This window comes from Dama dama, chromosome 5 (assembly GCF_033118175.1).
Source record: "Dama dama isolate Ldn47 chromosome 5, ASM3311817v1, whole genome shotgun sequence".
Classification (NCBI taxonomy): domain Eukaryota; kingdom Metazoa; phylum Chordata; class Mammalia; order Artiodactyla; family Cervidae; genus Dama; species Dama dama.
The window spans coordinates 12,390,388-12,406,592 of record NC_083685.1 but is presented as its reverse complement, the minus strand read 5'-3'; the positions used below and the strand labels follow the sequence as shown (position 1 = coordinate 12,406,592).

The 16,205-nt window shown below is 53.1% G+C and overlaps 1 protein-coding gene across 2 annotated transcripts in view; it reads left to right on the top strand.

Moving 5' to 3' along the window:
• Window positions 1–16,205, top strand: part of RBM19 (RNA binding motif protein 19) — a 118,652-nt gene that overhangs the window by 14,195 nt on the left and 88,252 nt on the right. For both annotated transcript variants that reach the window (XM_061141852.1, XM_061141853.1), the window contains exons 13-18: window positions 187–283; window positions 824–934; window positions 5,211–5,411; window positions 6,900–7,029; window positions 13,286–13,458; window positions 14,279–14,339. In XM_061141852.1, coding sequence (XP_060997835.1) covers window positions 187–283; window positions 824–934; window positions 5,211–5,411; window positions 6,900–7,029; window positions 13,286–13,458; window positions 14,279–14,339 — 773 coding nt within the window. The remainder of the gene's footprint in view (window positions 1–186; window positions 284–823; window positions 935–5,210; window positions 5,412–6,899; window positions 7,030–13,285; window positions 13,459–14,278; window positions 14,340–16,205) is intronic.

Here is a 16,205-nt window from a genome sequence, read left to right as displayed (position 1 = left end):
TGTTAATGTTATCACGGCTCTGTTGTCTGCGGGCCCTGGGGGTTTGGCCCACACCAGGTAAGACAGAGCAGGAGGAGGCTTTGGGGACTTGGGGAGGCAGGCCCAGGAGCTCCTTTCTTACAGGCTTTGCATCTGAAAAGAGCTTCCCCCATTCACCATCTGTCTGATCTCTCTGTCCTGCCTCAGCTCTCACAACTGGAACACACTGTTCATGGGTCCCAATGCAGTGGCCGACGCCATCGCCCAGAAGTACAGCGCCACCAAGAGTCAAGTGTTCGACCATGTGAGTGGGCACCCCATCTGACGTGTCCCCTACTCTGGGCAGGGGAGGAGGCGCTCTGCACCAGCTCTTGGGGAGTGGTTCTGGGCGGGAAGGCAGCAGGGCCATGAAGGGAAACAATCCAGCTCTTCTCGAACCTTCCAGCAGAGGAGGACGTGAGCTCATTAATCGAAGCACCATGCATTGACTTGAAGAAAGCTTCAGCCAAGTAGGGGGACAGAGTGGGAGCGAGTGGGCTGCCCAGGGATGAGACATTCCAGCAGAAATTGAACGGAGGGTGGAGCTGAGTCTGTATAGAAGCCCCGAGGCGGGAATGAGCTTGACATGAGATCCTTACGTACGAGTGGAGGGGTGAACGTGGGGTCCTTGATTCACCCCAACAGACGTGGAACCCAGAACCATCAAGTCAGAGCGGGCATCCATGGGGAGCATCCATAGGGTCTCGCTCCATCCATGCCTCCTCCTCAGACTGTTAGGAGGTGTGACAGCTGACCTATCACCTGCCCGACAGCCGACAGGGCATCTTCCCTTTTCCTCCTGCAGGAGACCAAGGGCAGCGTGGCCGTGCGTGTGGCCCTGGGGGAGACCCAGCTCGTCCAGGAAGTGCGACGTTTCCTCCTCGACAACGGGGTCTGTCTGGACTCCTTCAGCCAGGTGGGTGCCCTCTGGGATGCGGGTCTCAACATCAGGGGACGTGGGCAAGGGTTGGAGGGTCGGGTCTGTCAAAGACGATCATCGTTGACTTTGCAACTGTCAATTAAAGTAAGAAAGATCATTGGCTCAGACTCCTGGCCTGTTGGAGCTAGATGGTGTCTCTTGGGGACTGGTAGGCAAGAGTTTCTGCACACAGGTTGGGTGTGTGTGTGAAAGTCGCTCAGTCGTATCTGACTCTTTGCAACCCTTTGGACTATACAGTCCTTGGAATTCTCTAGGCCAGAATACTGAAGTAGGTAGTAGCCTTTCCCTTCTCCAGGGGATCTTACCATCCCAGGGATCGAATCCAGGTCTCCTGCCTTGCAGGTGGATTCTTTACCAGCTGAGCCACAGGGGAAGCCCAAGAATACTGGAGTGGGTAGCCTATCCCTTCTCCAGCGGATCTTCCTGACTCAGGAATCAAACCAGGGTCTGCTGCATCGCAAGGCGGATTCTTTACCAACTGAGCTATCGGGGGCCCTTACACAGGTTGGGTGGGAGCCCTAAGCATCCTTCATCCTGTCTCTCCCCTGCCCCGCTAGCACCTTACTAAGAGCACCTGTGGTGTGTTTGGGGACTGAGACCTTTCTTGAGCTACGTGGCGGGAGGGTCCTCCACATGCTTCTGCCCCGCTAGGTAGAGGTTCTTAGGTATCCAGACAGTGAAGCCTTCGAGCGCCTGCTGAAACACTTGACGTCGCCACCCCCTCACACCGCCCCCCCCGCCCCGACACACACACACACTTCATTTTACAGACTAGGAACCTGAGGTCTGGGGGCAGAGAGGGGAGGACCAAAAGGTCAGACAGTGAGTCTGTTGTAGGAGCCTGGACTCAGTCTCAGGGCTTTACACCCCCAATCTGCAGTTTCCTCAACTTCACCAAAACTTAAAGAGTTTCATCTTAAAAGAATGGTTCAGATGGAAGGACAGGTAGCTAGTGGAAGGATAATTACATGGTTGGATGGTAAGTGGGCACATAGAAAGTGGGAATGATGGGTAGGGGCATTTCATGGGTGAGTGGATGGATGAATTAAGAAAGTGTGCTAGTATCTTAATGTTCACTGCTGCTGCTGCTAAGTCGCTTCAGTCATGTCCAACTCTGTGCGACCCCATAGATGTCAGCCCACCAGGCTCCCCTGTCCCTGGGATTCTCCAGGCAAGAACATTGGAGTGGGGCTTCCCAAAGCACTCTTTTCTGTTTATGCCCTTTATTAGTTCTTTCACCCTCATTACAACCCCAGAGAGGCAGCGCCATTGTGCTCGCATTGAACAGAAGGGCCCACAGTCACAGATTCACTTGTATTGGGTCACCGTGGAGCTGGATTTGAATGCAGGCCCAAGAGTCCAAGCCTCTTAACAGTGCACTCTGTGACCTGAGTTACACTTAAACACTCACTGGTGCCTGGCTTTTCCCCTGCTGCCGATGGCTTCTAGCCCCTTCTCCTCATTCAACCCTCAGCAACCGCAGGAGGCCTATAGCTAAAAGGTGGGTGTTGCCATTAGCCCAATTTGGAGATGCACAAACTGAGGCCCTTTAGAAGAAAACATAAGCAGAACACTCTTTGACATAAATCATAGTGGTATCTTTTTGGATCTACCTCCTAGAGCTATGAAAATAAAGATAAACAAATGAGATCTAATTACACAAGAGCTTTTGCACAGAAGAGGAAACCAAGATCAAAACAAAAAGACAAGCCACAGAAAGGGGGGGAAATATTTGCAACTGATGTGATCAACAGGGGATTAATCTTCAAAATAGCTCATGCAGCATAATATCAAAAATCAAATATCAATATCAGCCCAATCAGAAAGTGGACATTCTTAGTTGACATTCTTCAAACGAGACATACAGATGGCGAAAGGCACATGAAAAGATACTCAGCATTGCTAATTATTAGGTAAATGCAAATCAGAATTACAGTCAGGTATCACTTGACACTAGTCAGAATGGCCATCATCAAAAAAATCTCCAAACAATAAATACTGAAGAGGCTGTGGAGAAAAGGGAACCCTCCTACACCACTGCGGGGAATGTAAATTGGAACAGCCACTATATAAGGAACAGTATGGCGGTTCTTTTAAAAACTAAAAATAGAGCTACGATATGATCCAGCAGTCCCACTCCTGGGCATATATCTGGTTACTGTTCAGTCCCTAACTTGTGTCCAATTCTGTGACTCCATGGACTGCAGCACGCCAGCCTCCTCTGTCCACTATCTTTTGGTGTTTGCTCAGATTCGTGTCCATTGAGTTGATGATGTTATCCAACCATCTCATCATCTGCTGCCCCCTTCTCCTTTTGCCTTCCATAATTTGAAAAGATAATTCACATCAATATTCAGTGAAGCGTTATTTGCAGTAGCCAGGACATGGAAGCAACTGAAATGTTCATCAGCAGATAAATGGATAATGAAGTTGTCCTTATCTACAATGGAGTATTACTCAGCTACGAACAAGAATGAAGTAATGCCATTTAGAGCAACATGAAGGGACTTAGAGATTATCATACTAAGTGAAATAATTCAGAGAAAGACAAATATCATATGATATCACCTACCTGTGGAATCTTTAAAAAAAAAATGTGAATTAACTTAAAAAACAGAAACAGATTCACAGACTTCAAAGAAAAGCTTACAGTTCCCAGGGGGGAAATGTGGTGGGGAGGGATAAAGATAATCAACAAGGACCTACTGTAGGACTTCCCTGGTGGTCCACAGTGATTAAGACTGCATGTCCACTGCAGCAGGAGTGGTTTTGATCCCTCATTGGGGGAACTAAGATCCCAAGTGGTGTGGCCAAGGAAATGCCAAAAAGTATCTACTAGGGACTTCCTTGGCGGTCCAGTGGTTAGGGCTCCATACTTTCACTGCAAGGCACATGGGTTCGATACCTGGTCTGGAAACTAAGATCCCACAAGTCACATGGCCAGAAAATAAACACAAATTTTTAAGAACCTACTGAAGAGCACAGGAAACTCAACTCAATATTCTGTAATAACCTATATGGGAAAAGACTGAAAAAGAATGAATGTGTATAAATGAATCACTTCACTGTAACCTGAAAACTAACACAACGTTGTAAGTCAGCTGTGGTGTTATTTAGTTGTACAGTCATGTCCGACTCTTAGTGACCCCCCAGGCTCCTCTGTCCATGGGATTCTCCAGGCAAGAATCCTGGAGTGGGTTGTCATTTCCTTCTCTAGGGGATCTTCCAAACCCAGGGATCGAACCCACATCTCCTACATTGGGAGATTCTTTACCGAGTATACTCCAGTATAAAGCAAAGGAAAAGAAAATAGGCCTAGAGGAAAAACACTTGATTGAAGGTTTCAGATTAGACCAGTGGCCGAGTTGAGACTTGTACCCAGATAGACCCCATGCCTGGACTTCTTCCCGTTCATTTTTTCAGGTTTTATACTCCATCCGCCATTCATTTTTAAGAAAATAATTGCTAACGTTAGCCGACTCATACTGAATCAGTTTGCTTGTGTCAACTTGATAGACTCCTTTCCCGGAATGATCCATGAAATGGGTGCCGTGGCCCCGTGAAAGGTGATCAGCTGAGCCATAGCCGAGTACATGTCTCAAGGCTGGACACCTGGTGTCTTGTTTTGGGTTCTTCCAAACGCCAGTTCAGTGACAGATTCAAGCGCAGGTAGTTCATTGAACAACACACAGGCAAGAAGGGGCAAGGGGGGATGAGCCCAGTACAGGCTGTGCTGGTGGGGCGGCAGGCTGAGGCTTTCCTGGGGGGACAGCCACCCAACTCACATCGGAGTTGTCCCACCCAAAGGACTGGGGATGCACCAACTCCAGAGGACCATGGGCCGCTCCCACCCGGTGTTAACTCCTCACACGTGTGGTGGCAGGCGGTCTGCAGTTCCTGGCAGAGGCCCTGAGTGCAGGGATGCAGCTCCTGGCCCTGGCTGGAGTGTTCCGGAAGGTCCAGCGAGGGCTGTGGTTGGGCAGTGTCAGAATCTGCCTTGCCTCAGAAGTGATGGGGCTGGAATTTGACCTGGGTCGGGGTGGGGGGGGGTCCAATCCTGGAGCCCTCACCCTCATCCCCACCCCTCATCCCCCTCCAGAGAGAGCGGGGTCTCCTGGGCCAGATTCCTAAGGGCCTGGTACCCAAGGTCTTACATGGGTGCCTGGTCTGGGTTTATCCACCCATCACTTGCTGCCACCGGGGGCCAGTGACTCCCTCCCGTCGTCCCAGCTGAGCTGTCCCCTCCCTGTAGGCTGCCGCCGAGCGAAGCAAGACCGTGATCCTGGTGAAGAACCTCCCCGCAGGCACCCTGGCGGCTGAGCTGCAGGAGATCTTTGGCCGCTTCGGCAGCCTGGGCCGTGTGCTCCTGCCAGAGGGCGGCGTCACAGCCATCGTGGAGTTTCTGGAGCCGCTGGAGGCCCGCAAGGCCTTCCGACACCTAGCCTACTCCAAGGTAAGGCCACCCGAGCCCCACTTGCAGGAGAGGACAGAGGGAGCTGACAGATAGGCTGTCTTGGCTTAGATCTTAGACCCTACTCGTGCTGGAAACCACCTGTCTCTGTCGAGACTGCAACTGTCACCCCACCCCTGGGAGCACCTCTGAATGGGGAATGTGAAAGACAGGCTCCAAACATCCCCCAGGAAGCCTGCCTTGGTTCCCTGCTGACGCTGGGTCCCTCAGCTTTCTAGTCCCCTGTAAACTTGAACCATCATCCATGGTGCTTTGGATGGTTTGTACCTATGATTAGTTGAAAGCCGAAAGGCAGGCTACCTCCTGTTTTTTGGTGTATGCTAAGTCACTGCAGTTGTGTGTGACTGTTAGTGACCCCATGAACTGCAGCCTGCCAGGCTCCTGTGTCCATAGGATTCTCCAGGCAGGAATACTGGAGTGGGTTACCATGCCCTCCTCCAGGGGATCTTCCTGACCCAGGGATCAAACCTGTTGTCTTATATCTGCTGCATTGGCAAGCAGGTTCTTTGCCAATGGTGCCACCTGGGAAGCCCTTTGGTAACAGCAGAAAAAAATATATATATTAGTGTATTCCTTTCTGTGGTTGCCATAATAACACCAATTTAGTGGCTTAAAGGAACAGAAATGTTTTCTGTCACAGTTCTGGGGGCCTGAACTCTGAAATCAAGGTGTTCAAGGGCCAAGGGCCATGCTCTCTTTGAAGGCTCTTAGAGGTCGGGGCACAGATCTTTCCTAGCTCCTTCTGGGATCTGATGGCTCTAGTCATCCCTTGGCTTGTGGCCGCATCACTCCAGTCTCTGCTTCTGTCCACACAGCTTTCTCCTTTTCTTCAACTCAGATCTTCCCTCTCCTTTTCTCTTACACGAATTCTTGTCATTGGATTTAGGGCCTTCCCAAGTAATCCAGAGTGACCTCATCTCAGAATCATTTACTTAAACTTTTGCAAAGACGTTTTTTCCACATTCAGAGGTTCTGGGAATTGGGATGTGGACTTATCATTTGAAGGGCCACCATTCAACCCACTGCAAGTAGCTGCTCTCTGTCAAGCACTTTAATGCTTTGCAGACTGTTTGTCTTGTTTATCCTTTCAAAAAAAAAAACCCTCTGCACACAGATGTGTGCACAAGCACTGTCTGTGAGTGTGTGTCTGTGGAAGGAGAGAAAGCCTGGTGTCCCACAGCCTGTTGTACCTCCTCCGGGGGGCTGCCCTGTATCCGTGGTTCTGCCCCCAATTCTGCTGCCATTGACACCCCATTAGAGAGGGTTAAGGGGACACAGATGTGTCCAGTGACAGCAGATGCTCTGACCTCTCCCCTGAACCAGCAAGGGCCCCTGTGTTCCCAGGGCTCAGGCGGCACGTAGGGTTCTAGGCTGTGCCCCTCCTCCTGACTCCACTGAGTCACCCATACTCTGAGCCTCAGGCTCTTGGTCTGTGTCGTGGACTGAGTCCCTCTCCCCGCTTCTCTGCAGTTCCACCACGTCCCCCTTTATCTGGAGTGGGCTCCGATGGGCGTCTTTTCCAGTCCAGCCCCCCAGAAAGAAGAACCCCAAGACGCACCAGCGGAACCAGCGGGAACGGACAGGATGGAGGCAGAAACAGGTGAGAGCCGGGTCTGAGATCAGGGTGTCCTGAGGCAGCAGGCAGGGGAAGGGCGGACTGGGGGCAGCACCGAATTGTGTATCAGGTGTTCGGTTGAAAGTTTTTTTCATCCTGACACTGGTGGGTGCCCGACTTTTGGATTTTATAGGCATGAAAAATGTCCTTAAAAAACAGAATGTAAAAATGATGGGTATGGTTAAGGAAAGCTGACTTTTTTTGATTTGTCAAGTAAAGGTTGTGAAAGGGGGGAAAAAGCAACTAGAATCTGTTAGGAAGGATTCAGAACAGAGCAAGAGAAGACCACCTTCTAGTTGATAGATGTGCCAGGATAGGTGAGCCTGGCTGTTGAGGGCTGTTTTAAGATACTCAATCTCCGGGTCCTTGGGATGGCTCCCTCTGGTGTCCAGTGACTGCAAAGGCAGGAAAGGGGAGGGACCCGAGAGCCCACCCGCTTCACGCTTGGGTGGGGAGGGGGCGCTGCTGGCACTCCGCAGCACGGCTCTTCCTCGGCAGCCCTGTTGTGCGAGCTGAATTGTAAGACACCTTGCTGACCCTGCTCCCTGAATGTCAGGAGTGTCCCCTGTGATTGTGACGTCCCCTGCATGCCAGGTGTCCTCTAGGGGACAGTGCAGCCCTCGATTGAGAACCACTTGGTCAGAGGCCCGAGACTCCGTCCTAGAATCTGAGGCCTTTAGAGAAGACCTGTCAGCCCCTTAACCAGACAGTGAGATCTTACCCGGGGACCTCCCTGGTGATCCAGTGGTTGAGACTCCAGGCTTCCACTGCAGGGGGCAGGGCACAGATTCCATCCCTGGTCAGGGAACTAAGATCCCACATGCTACGCAGTTTGGCCAAAAATAGATAAATAAAAATGAGAAACAATTTTTTGAAAAAAGATCTCGCCCATTGGTAATATTCCTCCTCCTTACTCCCATCTTACCATCAGGTTGCCAGTTTATTCAAATAAGGGTTAAAAAACTGCATCTCCCATTTACCCCTAATAAGAGAATGGGTGTTATAGGAGTGGGATAAGTGAGCGGTGGGAAACAAAATTCTCAGATGAAAGAACAGCCCTGTAACTGAATAGACCTCGCTGTTCACAAACCTCTCTAAGCTGTCTGCATATCCCAGTTCGTCTTGGATTGGTAAAACCTCCTTCAGGACTGGCCCAGTTGCTACAAGGCATTGGGAACCCCTGGACAAGAAGCCTCGTTTCCATTAGGAAGGAAAATTCCTCAGTCTCTGCTTTCTACAGCCCCCAAAGCACCCCTCCCCATTGGGGTTACCAATCATGGATACAGATCTTTTAGAAGTCCCTCACTAGCCCCCATCTGTGAGTTATTTTTGTCTACGGATTGGATTAGCCTTCTCTTCCAACCTGCTTATGCTCTCTTCAAAAGGAATTTTCTTTATGTAATCACAGTTTCTTCTTAATCAGCCATCAGCCTCAAATTATCGTCAACTTTGATTTTCACTTAAGTTATTAAACTTGGACGTGACTCATGTTTTTTTGGCCAAAAGGAAGTCCTACTTTAGAGCTCGGATTTGCCAGGAGTGAGGGTCCTGGGAACAGACCCAGCGGAGGCCTCTGCCTGCCCTGGTGGGACCGCTGAGCGTGGTGGCTGCTGCCACATGGCCGCGCCCTTCTGCACCTGACCTGGTGCTTCCTTCCTGTCACGCCATCCTTTTCTTCTGTGGCACTCGTCACAGTTTGTATTTGTCCTGTCTGTTCACTTGTTTCACTTTCTTAACATCCATTACTGCTGGAGGGTGAACCATGAGGGCATAGAGCCGCCCTCTCACTCACTACTGGGTGCCAAGCACCCCATGGGGCCCCAGGTATGGGGTGGCTCGATGAACGTGAGTCAAAAGGAGTGAATGAATGCAGGAAAAAGGGTTTCTGTGCTTCTCTGTCTCCCCCTGTGAAAAGTAGGGGCTGGGTCATCCTTGGCCTTGTGTCCCGAGCCCCAGCACGTAGTCGAGCTTGGTGACGTTGGAAGCTCTGTTCTCCATCGTTAGCCCAGCATCAGCGCGTGGCGCCATCCGTGCCAGTCATCGCCGTGGCTCCCCTCATGGGTGCCGATTTACACCCACCGCCTCCTCTCCCTCTTTAGTTAAAATCAGTTAAGTTTTGGCTGTGCTAGCTGTTGGTTGCTGCATGTGGGCTTTCTCTAGTTGCGGCAAATGGGGGCTACTGTTCATTGCAGTGCTCGGGCTTCTCATTGCGGTGGTTTCTCTTCTTGCGGAGCACAGGCTCTAGGGCGCGTGGACTCAGTAGTTGTGGCTCATGGGCTTAGTTGCCCCGAGGCAGTATGTGAAATCTTCCCCAATCTGGGATCGAACCCGTGTCCCCTGCATCGTCAGGCAGATTCTTAACCACGGGACCACCAGGGAAGTCCTCACCTTGTTCTTAACTTTGTTGCAAACGCTTATCACTTCCAGATGTGCGTCCTTACTGCTTCACTTCCTGTCTGTCTGACTCCTTTACTAGCCGTCCATCCCGTGGGGCAGGCGCCGCTTTTGCTTCCACAACGCTATACCCCAGCACCCGGAAAAGTGCCCAGTGTCAGGTGGGAGAGCAGGAAGTGGGTGCTGAGCAAGTCCGCGGGCCAAAGCCACATTTCCTTGCCGGCAGGCCCTGCACTAGGCACCCCGGGTCCTCAGGATGTGAGGCTTACGGCTCCTGGGGAAGCCTCTGTCTTCCTTGTCCGCTCCTAGCCCTGTGGGTGGGCGGGCCACCAGCCTTCTCCGAGGCTGTTTTGCATCTGTACATCGGGCAGGAGGCGTTTGTGAGAGAGCGGTGAGAAGCCGCCCGTCCGTCACCATTACTCTGACCTGCGTCCTGCCTAATTCAGCACTGTCAGCTGAAGGGATGGTCTCGAACTCAGCCCTGAGCATCAGCCAGATGCCAGCTGCTGAGCTGGGGTGACCAGGATGGGCCCAACACATACCACTTTCTCCAGAAGCTCCTGGGCTGGCTGGGGGACAGGGGGAACTTTTAGGGGGTAGCCGAGATGTCACAGTCATAGACATGGGCCTTGGATGCAGGGTGTTTTGGAGCCCTGCAAGGGCAGGCTTTGCCGAAATAGTGTACGCTGGTCAGAAGGTAGAGGACCGCCCCACCCACCCTTAGAGTGCAGGTGTTGAGCATCCCAGACCAGGCCCTGCCTCCTCCGAGGGGCTGCTCTCCAAGGTCCTGCCGTCACTCACACAAAGGCGGCCTTGGAGCCGGAGGTGGGAGCCCGTGGTTGTGGCAAATACAGGGGATTTGGGGCCAAGAAGTTGTGCGCGCCTGTGCTGATTTCAGGCCCCACTGAGTCCCGCGTCATTGGCAGGCAGATCCCCACAGAGCTCATCTCCCGGCCTCCTTTCACCCTTTTTTGTTCCCTTTCTTACTTGTATCACATACATGGTCCCCGAGCTGTTCGTTTTCACCTGCTCCTCCCCCACGCCCGCCCTCTACACACTGTCCGCGAAGCTTCCCCAGTTCCCAGTCCCCTTGGCCCCGAGGACTCAGCCAGCCCCCAGCCCTGGATTTTCCCAGGCTCCCCAGGAAGCCGAGCAGGAGGGGAATGGATGGAGGAGTTTTTTGTTCACTGCCCCCTCTCCCCTCCCCCTGCCCCTGCCTTCTTTTCTGCAAAGCCCTCCGTTCTCTGTACCCGTCTCGAGGGAGGGGGACAGTGTGTTTTATCTCCCCACAACCAAGACCCTCACCTCCAGATAAAGGGCTCCGAGTGGGGGGAGGTCCTGAAAAGCTGCTTGCAACTGATAACAGTCTGTGCTGTCAGCCTTCCGCGCCCAGAGCCGGGAAGGGGAGGGAGCCACCGTAAATTCTGCGGCCCGATTATAATAAAGCCCCATGTGGCGACGCGTGACTGGATTTTATTGTGCCAACCACAGATGGAAGCATACCCCCCACCCCCCGCCTCTCCCAGCCCCCTTCCACCCCACCTTGCTTTCCAAGCCTTCCCCCTGGTCCCCAGCACCCCCACCCCCGCCCCATCCTGCTCCTGTTTCTTCCCTCTTTTCCTGGATTCTGGTGAGGTCATTGGCAAGCGGTCTATTTGGTTCATGATACATCCTTTCTCCTTCCCAGTCTTTCTTTCCTCTGCCCACTGGAGGTCGGGGCGGAAGCACACTTCGCTTGACCTCTGGCTTCGTCCTTGGCCATTTGCATGCCTTTCTAGATGCGGGCATGGCCCACAGCAGGGCCTGGCCACCCGGGGAGGAGGATGCCCTTCCCAGGGACGTGGCCGGCAGAGACACAGTCCCCCAGACTCAGAGCCGTGGCACCCACCAGCTGTTCTCTAAAGCCTACCACGGGCCAGCCTGCCTCCCATGGCCATGGGCCTTCGGAGTTAGGGATTCACAGCGTTTTTGCCTGGCCCAGACGCTGTTCTGCCAGGGTGTCTGTGCGTTAACTCTCATAACTGTGTGATTGCCCTTCCCCTTTTCTGAATGGAAAGAAGGAGGCACAGAGAGGCTGAATGACTTCTGCAAAGTCCCACATCTGGAAAGAGCCAGGCTGTGCCCCACAGCCACCAGCTCCAAGGCCTGTGCCCTTAGCCATGACCCCGCAGCTTCTTGTGAAAGCTTCAAGTACCCATCCGTAACTGGGGTCCATCTGCCCACGTGGCAGCTGTTGGCTGGTGCCGCGAGCAGGCCACCCCTTAAATGACCGTGAGCTCTCCCGGTCACCATCAACCCCACCAGTCTTATCTGCAGAAAAAAATTCTTTTCAGTCAGTCTCCCATGAACCTCTCTCCCAACCTGAAGATGCCTAGGGTTTAGGGTTCAGATGCAGCGACTTCTGGGACTTTCTTCGGGCCCCTCCCATTTATGGTGATGTGGCCACTGTGGTCAGCAATGGGAGAACGTCCTCACAGTGCCTGGCCAGCCCATGCATGCAGTGGGGCATCTGATCAGCACCCCTTCCTTTCTGCTTTCTTCTCCAAGACGTCAGGCACAAGGAGAGCCAGTGGGGCAGGTGTCCTTCGAAGCTGAAGGTCACGGTCATCTTTCCAATTGAAGTTCTCATTCAGAACCTGGAGTCTCAGCCTCTCAGCACAGCTTTCTTCCCCATCATTAACAATACTTTTTTTTCCCACCCCACTTTGCTTTGAAAGTTGGGTTTTGAGGACAAATGGCCACACCATGGAGTCACTTGTTGGGTAAATTGCGTGAGTTTCTTGCGTGGGGGAGGGAGCCTTCATGTAGATTTCTTCTTTTTTGTCCCGGAGCGAGAGTCTAGATTCTGGGTTCACCTCCACAGGAGTGCCAACAGCAGAGGCTGCCCTCTGCTGATGTTCAACTGATGTGGAACAGCAGAGTCCTCACTGTTGCTGTTTCCATTAGGACTTGAAAGGGTTGTTTCATGACAAAGCGGTTGAAGTTTAATTAGGACTGGCCAGCAGTGGGCTTGCATCAGAAAGGGCCAGGGAGACGGGGATGGCTCTGGTGCTCAGCATGAGGGTGCAGAGGATGGGTTTGCAGCCCCAGCTGCTCCCTTGGGCTTGAACTACTTGAATGCAAGCGTTTGCAGAATGGAGTGTCCCCATTGTGTGCAGGGCTCAGACCTGGGGTGGGGGAGGGAGCCTTGGAGAGGTAGGGATGAACTGCCTTGGAGAATGGCTAAGATGAGGTTTGATTTCTCCGGGGTGGTGGTGGTTGGCGGGGGTGGGGGTCGGTATGGGAGGAGCTTCCAAAATCTGTATGTGGGGAAAGGGTGATTGTCCCCAGACCCTGATCATGAAAGAAATTAGGGAGGTTGACCCAAACAGAACACATTTCCCAGCAGCATAACTTCTCAGGAGGTCCTGATGCGATTCCCAACCTCAAGAGGCTTCCACACTCGCCACCAGGGCTGACCAGTGGCCCAAATTGCAGCCCTATGCCCACCCTGTAACTCACAACCTCACGCTTGCCCTTCCCTTCTCCTGCAGTGCTGTTCCTTCAGACAAATGTTGGTTCATCTAAGTTAGGGCTTCTGGTTTTTGGTCTGTGCTGCATACTCCTTTCTCTTGAAGACAAGGGCAGGATGGTTTCTCCCCCTCCCCCACTTTGCCCCCCGAGAGTTGCTGAAACACAGCGTGAGGCGGAGTCACAGAGTCCCGTCCCTTCCTGACACTGGCCACTCAGAGACAGAACCCTCTTGATCCCTCTTGGTCTAGCAGGTTCTGTGCTTTAGGTCCTGGTGCTTAGGCAGATAAGACATCATTTAATGGATTTCTTTTGGTGGGGGGATTGGCCCATGCAGATGGTGAGACCCCAGAAGGTGAACAGCCGACAGATGGAGCAGCACACGATGCTTCAGCAAGGATGGAAGAGGAGGAGGAGGAAGAGGAGGAGGAGGAGGAAGAGAGCCTTCCCGGGTGCACTCTGTTTATCAAAAATCTCAACTTTGACACCACCGAGGAGACGCTGAAGGGAGTGAGTGACCTCCTGGCCCAGAGGGAATGGGTGGGGGCAGGACTTCCGGTCTGTTGATCTATCCCTGTGGTCCCTGCATCTGTTTCCCACCCCCCACCCCCTCACCTAGAAGCGAGACCTGTGGTGGCGTGTAGATGAGTAACCTACAGCTGCCTGCTTGACTCTTTTGCAAGGCCGTGTGGTAGGCATCTCACCCAGAGATGTGAGGCGTGGCCAGACCAGTGTGGGGGCTGGGAGGGGTGTCTGTGTGCGCATGAGCCACATGAGAGGACCTCTCGGGGTGCCTGGGGAGGCGTATGCGGTGTGAAAGCTGTAGTCAGAAGACAAGGCCCCTCCCCACGTGGTGTCTGCGAGGCTGACATAAACGCCAGGCCAGTGCACTCTTCTGGCTTTGCGGAGCCAAGCAGGGGCACAGCAGTGAGCAGCCCGGCCAGGAGACCCTGATGGCCGAGAGTGTTGCATTCATAGGAGGGGGGCAGAGGGGAAGACGATGGGGAACTCCAGTAGCCTCCGCTCTTACTCTTGTCCTGCCCACGCCTGCAGTGGACTGGGTCCCCTCCGGCTTTCGAGTCAGCGGTCCCCAACCTTTTTGACACCAAAGATTGATTTCGTGAAAGACAATTTTTCCATAGACTGGGACGGGGGCCATGGTTAAGAAAGTGCGTTTCATTTCTTGGGCACTTTTATTTCTGATCTAACACCGCCGCTGATCTGATTGGAGATACCGGTCCGCAGTCTGGAGGTTGGGGACCCCTGTTTCAAGACACGCCCGCACCAGTTGCAGGATTAGCTGGTAACACATGCCGACCTTCTCTTCCAGGTGTTTTCCAAAGTGGGTGTGGTGAAGAGCTGCTCCATTTCCAAGAAGAAGAACAAAGCAGGTATTCCACATGAGAGCTCGGTCAGAGAGAAACAATTGTGAAAGAAATGGTGTTGCTCTGGGTAGGGGGTGAGGGTGCCTCTTGCTTGCTCGTTCTGAAGGTCTCCTTTCATTTCGGATCATTGCCAGCCCCACACTCTCCCTGTCTGGCTCGTCCAAAATGGTCCTCCTTTCTGCGTCCCTGGAGACTTGTGGTTTCCAGCGGGAGCAGCCATGCACATCAGCTTCTCCTGAATTGAAACCCTTTGCCACCCTGGATTGTCAGGGGTGGTTTCAGAGCAGGGCTGTTAGGGGGCTGGCAGGGTTGACCCTGTTCAGCGGCAGATACCTCTCCATCCTCCCAGCATCTCTGTGCTCCTGGAGGATCTTCCCTCCACGGAGGAGCAGGAACCAACCCATCTTGGGCTTTCCCACTTCCCTCCCAAGACCATCCACCCAGATACGGGGCATCTGAAACACTCCACCGAGTCATCAGCCATGCCCCTCACTGGCCTTGGGGTGCCTGGGCCGGGCAGATACCACCCTCATCCCTCCAGCCCACCTTGGGCATTCTCACGAGTCCCTTGGCCTCTTGTCTGTTATTCTTTTCCAGCCCTGGCTTCCTACAGATGATGGACAGGCCCTCGGCCCTTGCTTTTTTTTTTTTTTTTTGTAGCCACAGAGTCCCTGTCCCTTCAGTTTGGAGTATTTGTAGGGATACCATGTGGGTCAGCCCATGACTGTGTCCTGGGAGATAAACGAGCTAGTGGTGAGAGCCCAGGGGGCCCGGCTGGACAGGAGCCCAGCCTGGGGTTCTCCACGTCAGATCGAGACTCAGAGAGGAGGGATGCTGAGCAGTTAGCAAGGTGTGTGGCTGAAGGAGGCGGCAGAGGGCTGTGTTAGCAGGTCAGGAATGTACTGAAGGGGCAGAAGATGCTCCTGGAAAGGTAGGCGGATTCCACATCACAGGAGGGCTTTCTGCTGGAGAGAGGAGTCTGGGCTTTTTCCCAGAGGTGCCTTGGAGGGTTTGAAGCAGACACGTGGCATAGGAATTGGGGCATTCCCCCGTATTGGCTTGGGCTGCCGTCACAAAGCACCAGGAACCAGCTGGATTCCACTGCAGAAGTTCACCCTCCCACAGTTCTGGGAGCCTGAAGTCCAGGATAAAGGTGCAGGCAGGGTTGCTTCATTCTGAGGGCTGTCAGGGAGGGCTGTTCTGAGGGCTGGTCCCTCCCTGTTCGGCTTGCAGGTGAAGGTCTTCATGTTCACATGGCCTTCTCCCCGTGTACATCTGCCCTGTGCTCAGATCCCACCCGTTCCCACCACCCCTTTTCTTTCTCATAAGGACAACAGTCTTAATTGGATTAGGGCTTAGCCTGATGCTGCTAAGTCACTTCAGTCGTGTCTGACTCTTTGAGACCCCATTGACTGTAGCCCACCAGGCTCCTCTGTCCATGGTTTTCTCCAGGGAAAAACACTGGAGTGCATTGCCATGCCCTCCTCTAGGGGATCTTCCCGACCCAGGGATTGAACGTGCATCTCTTAGGTCTCTTGCACAGGAGAGTTCTTTACCCCTAGCACCACTTGGGAAGTCTAATGACCTCATCTTTAACTTGACTATCTCTGTAAGGAACTTGTCTCCAAATAAGGTCACATTCAGAGAGGCAGGGATTAGGACTTCAGCATACACATTGGGGGGTGGGGCACAGTTCAAACCATGACATCCCTGTTCCCCCAAGAACTGCACACATAGTTTAGGCTATGAGGAAAGGCTGCAATGTAAGTATCAGGTGAACAACATGAAGGCTCTGTTGTGCGGGGTTCAGGAAAAGAGGTGATCCCTGAAGTCTGGGGCGTGAGTCATGCTGGCAGAGGGGTCGCCCGCTCC